This window comes from Dermacentor silvarum, chromosome 4 (assembly GCF_013339745.2).
Source record: "Dermacentor silvarum isolate Dsil-2018 chromosome 4, BIME_Dsil_1.4, whole genome shotgun sequence".
Lineage (NCBI taxonomy): Eukaryota > Metazoa > Arthropoda > Arachnida > Ixodida > Ixodidae > Dermacentor > Dermacentor silvarum.
In genome coordinates, this window is record NC_051157.2 from 12,869,901 (window position 1) to 12,875,900 (window position 6,000).

Here is a 6,000-nt window from a genome sequence, read left to right on the forward strand (position 1 = left end):
TCTCTCATTTTTTTTCTTTTGAAGGTGTTGTTGACACCACCTCGTCACCGTTTGAAATGGAGTATCCACGACTGAGTAATGGTTGCTGTGAAAACGTGGCTATATCGAACAAACATCTGAATTAATGCCGATAAAGTCAAATCGAAGTAACTTATTAACCATCCGGTGAGGAGAAAATAAACATTTACAGACAAGTTTCGTTCGGGATGGCGCCCAGGTCTTAACGTCCAGGTGTAGCTGGGAGCCAGGTGCATAAACAATAGAGCTTTCGACAAGTGTGCCCGTTTGATAACAGTGGCAGCAAAGGGCTGGTCATGCAGCGTCGGATAAGGGCGCCCTGTGCGCGGGTGTTTAGTAGGCCACCCAAGTGCACAGAACTTGTGTAATCAGAGTAGTTGCTATCGGTCTAAGAGCCAACGTGGAAGAGTTACTCCATCACGAAAAAAAAGAATAATAAATGGCGACAGTGACGTAGTTCAGCGTGCTGTGATTGGCGTGAAGAAATAATTTTGAGTTCTTGTGGACAAAGCAACGACAACGAGCACATCCTTTCTGGGGCAGCTGTTTCATAGGCTTGTGTTGGCAAGATATATTTCTACAGTGCTCACTCTCTCTCGCTTTCCTCTTTCTATACCCCCTTTCCCTTACCCTAGTGTAGGGTAGCAAACCGGACGCTCGTCAGGTTGACATCCCTGGATTTCTTATCCTTGTTTTTTCTCTATCTCTTCTACATTGCAGCTTCAACGTAAGCCTGAAACTGAACTATTAAAGTAATATTGTTTTTGCAAGTGGCCGTTGCTACCCCTGAATTTCAGCTGGCTCTCCAGGAAAACAATCTTTTGAAGGTGGAGTTGAATAAGAGAGAGCGCCCTACTTGGAAATGCACACGTTGCACAGGGCTTGGGGTAATGTTCAGCCAGTGCCACTAAATTGTTCGAAAAGAGGTTGACCAAAAGAGTTTATGATCATGACCTCTGTGAGGTCGTGATCGCAAAATCTTGATGGTGTCCTCAAGTAGTTAAAAGGAATGAAGAAAATTGCCGTATTAAACATTAATCCCATAGAGTAACCACCATATTAGAGCCTTCCGTATACGTTAGTGGCATATTTCTCACTATTGAAAATTCAGTGGAGTGCCCCAAATGTTGCAAGAAAGCCGAACACATTTCAAGGGCAGGGCCGTAGATTTTTTTGCAGTAACTAAGCCGGATGCAACAGGTAGACGCTTTCGGGACACGTATACATATCTCTTGCAGTGTGTATAAGCCTCTCGATTTAGAACTATAATCTTCGCTGTTGATGAGGTATTGTAACATCAATGCTTCGAAGTACTTAAGGCCTCATGTCTCGAACACTCCAAAAAGGTCAAAATACTTTTCAGTTACATGAACATTGCGTCTGCACAACGATATTTCATTTTTACTTTCAGATTACTGCTTGGGAATGGTCAATAGTGACGGCATCATTGACGATCACAGTGGTCTCATTGTTGGTGCTGAAGACCCTATCTACGAAAAACGGCACAACAAATGGCAAACGCTTGCCACCAGGCCCAAGAGGCGTGCCAATACTCGGCTACCTTCCATTCGTCTCGAAGCCATACCACGTTGTTTTCAAGGAATTAAGTGAAAAATTTGGCCCTGTTGTGAGGTACAGGCATAACTACCTATCCACTTATTCAACTCTGTACACTAGCTATGTGGGTGCTTACTTATTTTGGGAATTTTTCAGAGTTCGGCTAGGCTGCAAGGACGTAGTGGTATTAAACGACCTGGAGTCAATACGAGAAGGGCTGACAAACCCAGACCTTCTATTTCGGCCAGATAATTTCGTATTCAACTACTTTGGAGTCGAAGGTTCAAAGTTTGTAATTCTTGGCAAAGTAATTTTTAAGCGCTTTTTCCTCTTTTTCCCCATTTTATGTGCCATTAGAGCATACGGCGTTATTAGAGTATACGAGCAAGTTAGTATTTTTCTCTAATTGGTGTTCGCTTTGTTTCACTCGTACACAAAAAGGCATTGCATCCATGAATGGAGAGCCATGGCAAGTGAACCGGAGATATTGCTTCCATGTGCTGAGAAACCTGGGATTTGCCAAGAAATCTATGGAGAAACACATACAGGTGAAATGCACATTTGCGAGATCATGCGAAAGAATAGAGATGTGAACGCTCGCTGATCACTTAATGAGAAAAGTCAGTGCTTTTTGCACGCGGCGTATGCCAATTCTTAATTCGCAATGTTTGTTTACTGGAAAAAAAATGTATTTCAATTTGCCATTTCCGTCAGTATCAGCACTGTTTCCGTTCACGATTGTTGTGCCGTCCAAGACTGCTCAAGAAAAGGAGTTTGTTATATATTTCAGCAATCACGAATTTACTTTGCTGTCAACAAGCTACTGCTTTCATAGAAAACGACAACAAAGCGTGTTTACGCGAGTAAGCATTCATCACATGGTTTTATGTATCAATTAAGTCTCTCAATTTCGTGGATACCCACTGTGAAGTTTCAGGGCTTTAAGCGCTATACATATATATTTTTTAAATGTCATAGATAAAGGCCTCACATTGAGCGCTTCATCCTTGCGGTTTCGGAAACTGTGAACGGACATACGAATTGTTCGAACATACGAACATACAAACTATGCACAGGCAAATGCTCCGTTTTCGGCCACTTGCATTATTGAGTGAACTCTTCACAATCGTTTTCACTTACACTCAACTTCATATAGAGAATTGTAGGATGTGTTCTTGGGATTGTTATTTAATTAGTCATTCCTTTGTATTATTATTGACAATAGTATACATTGGTCATACAAGAAAAAAAATGGGGGGGGGGGGGGGGGGCAAACAAAGCAAGGACTTTTTGTTGTTAACTACTTGCGACAAGTTGTGAATAGCGTGCTATTTTTTTCTTGCCACGGACTCTTTCTTCCGCCTGTCATTGGTGTAGCGTGTTGCGTTTTTTTATATTGCGATTTTTGCTATACGTAGATCAGCTGAATGGCGGACCGTGCCATGCTTTTTTGATTGTTTGTCATGTACAAATACAAAAACAAAAACGTTGATGCCATTTAATGCAGGGAGCATTGACCTCAAGTCACAGTTTCGTGGCTTTCTGTCTGTGTCCCTGGCACCATGGGACATTATGCCAATAAACTGAATAAATGAAGGGTCATTGTTTATAGGATTATGTTGAGTCATGATTTTTGCTATCCATGAAATGAGAAGACTGGATCACAAGTATTTAGAGACCTACGAAGCTCGCGGGTGCACACAAAGTGGGGCGATTGTCCGTGCTATGAATGGACAAAAAAATCTTCTGGATTTCTTGACATTCTTCTCCGAGTACTCTTCGCAGTAGAGTCACTTTCTCGATGTTCACAAAAAATGCATTGAAGGCCCAAAACCTCATAACCTGAATTTTCAGGAACGCGTTTGCAATCTCAGTGAGGTTGAAGAAAACTAGTTTCTCCGCAGAGTGCTCTTTGCGGAACGGAAGATTAAAATATGACAGATGGCGCGCTTCTGGATTGCTTAAATATATATGAACGTTCCAAGTTGTCTAGTTTCACAGTGCGCGATGGTGCTTTTTTTTGTGAACCCGTTAGACGGACGGAAAAACGCATTTCAGAGCACGTTTTTGGGACGGATGTCTCAAGAGTGGGGATGCTTTCGTGATTTCTGATAACTATACATGACAGCTTTGCTGCCCAGCTGTGATTCCGCCCTTGAAATATGCGTCTGAATTATTAGCTTGTTGAACATCCCGACTGGCCATGTGAGCAATGTGCACCTCAAGCGATCCGCCTGAAGAGGTAGAAATGCATGATCTTCGACATGTGATATTTTACACCTGCGCAGAATTGTAATAAACACCGGCGGCATATTCGCCAGTTAGCTTGCATTCAATGCTGTAAAATGTGAGCGCGCAGGCATCCCTACCTTACCGCACAAAATGTACACAATGGTCCACTTTTATAGAGAACACTCATATTGTATATGATTGCCGGCGACAGCTGAAGTCTGCCGTGAATATTAGGTGGCAGTTCTTCAATACATAGATGTCAGTCTAATGCATCCTATCAGCTATGAGAAAGTAGAAGTGCTCAAGTTATATTGACTCATTAGCTATAGCTGTTTCGTTTAAGTGTGGACCGTACTGGTGTGCAGCCCAAATTGAGTGAACGGGAACGCATTCATCTGCGCTGCCCTATGAAAACCTGAAAACATCTGACCTGTTCGCATGCAAATCTGTAGGAGGAGGTTCAGTGCTTCGCGGATCTCCTTGTGTCGAAGAAAGGCCGACCCACTCGGATAGCTCAGGAGCTTGCGGCCAGCGTGGTCAACAACATCTCGGCGTTGGTCTTCGGGCGGCGATACGAGGCTGGCGACCCAAAAGGCCACTTTGTCGTGGGGCTGCTCAGGAAGTTTCTGCGCCACGCGAACTTCTTTTCGTTTATGGACTTCCTGCCGGTAATCCGCGCCCTGTCCACCTTGATACCAAGCTCGAGGTTCCATATCATGAATCACGTGTTTACGGAATTGGCACAGCTCGTGCGGTGAGTCTGAAATAATAAAATATAGTTCACAGTGAAGTAACAGTTTAAAACCTGGGTCTGATAAACACTAGGCTTGTTAAATGAGTTATAAAGTTGGGTGACGTTGACATAATTTCAAGCGAGCATGCAACAGCGTTCTTTTTTTCTAGTAATAATGATTTGTTTATTAAGTTATGCAAGAAATAGCTAATGAAGGAAATTGCTGCTGATCGCACTAGAACTGTCTAGATCGACCAGCTGACACTCTAACGGTAGTCAGTAGAGGCACAGGGGCTAACTGTTTATAGGACTGGGCAAAAAGATAGCTGAAAGGATAGAAAATGTGATGATAAATCATCTGATTGAAATTAACGCAATCGGGCAGCGCTCGGATAGTAATATTTATATTCTTTCATAATCTGCGATTAACTTTGATCTGTAGAAAGAGAGCAGCAAGTAACTGCACAAGGAACAAGCAATCGATTTTGGAGATAAAGTGTTTTTGCCCTCAAAAATAACTGCAGTACTGGCTATTGTATCACTAGCTTTTTAAGGTTATCTAATAAGGTGAGAGACTTACACCTTAGTGGGCGCGTTGATTGAGAGTATAATTTATACTCTATGACTTTAGCTCAGAAAACGCTATCCCCCGTAAAAGTCATTATCAATGTCATAACCACATAAAGCCAACAGACAATGAAGCCAAGGAAAGCATCGGGGAAATTAGGTGTGGTTGAAATTGCAATATAGAAAATAATGAGAAAGGGAAATGAAGTGGACGAAAGGATATCTTGTCGCCGGCGGGAGCCGAACCCGCGACCTTCGCATTACACGCACGTTGCAGTACCAATTGTGCTACGGCGACGGCCATCAATTCCTCCACTAATTTGGTTATTTATGTTTACTAGATCTAGCCCTAGGTGTGTTAGCCGCGCCACTCAGAACCATGGTAGGCGGATGTGGAACATCCCTTTTAGCCCGATGGCGTCATCTTGTGAGGGCAGGCACGTGGCTAATAAACCCTCGCATGCTACCAATGAGATCAAGGCTGCCATATTCGAGACCCTCGCAATGAATAAACGAAATAAGAAGGGACCCAAGGGCTCGATGAGCCCCCCGGTTCCCTTCTTTTGTCGATAACAATGTCACTATGAGGAAACCATTGGAGTTTTTCTTACTTTTATTAAATACGTCGCAGTCCCCTATGCTCCATTTATCTATTAGATCCATATGTTCGTCTTCGACATTTCTATTACAGAAGCAAAAATATTGTAAAAGCGATGCCCACAATTTCTGTAACAAACAATACTCGCCTTTCCGCTTCAAAAGGAAAAATAGTGCTGCTTGGAATCAGCGCGGCAGCAAGAGAACTGTTCAACAATCGACAGGGAACAGCACGAAAAGACGAAAGACAAGAAGGGGAACACATACCAACGCTGTGTTACCCTTCTTGTCTTTCG

The 6,000-nt window shown here is 42.9% G+C and overlaps 1 protein-coding gene across 1 annotated transcript in view; it reads left to right on the forward strand.

Moving 5' to 3' along the window:
- Positions 1-6,000, forward strand: part of LOC119449465 (uncharacterized) — a 77,980-nt gene that overhangs the window by 46,903 nt on the left and 25,077 nt on the right. Inside the window, exons 10-14 of the mRNA XM_037712641.2 lie at positions 739-745; positions 1,430-1,650; positions 1,732-1,856; positions 2,017-2,123; positions 4,260-4,561. Of these exons, the coding sequence (XP_037568569.2) occupies positions 739-745; positions 1,430-1,650; positions 1,732-1,856; positions 2,017-2,123; positions 4,260-4,561 (762 nt within the window). The remainder of the gene's footprint in view (positions 1-738; positions 746-1,429; positions 1,651-1,731; positions 1,857-2,016; positions 2,124-4,259; positions 4,562-6,000) is intronic.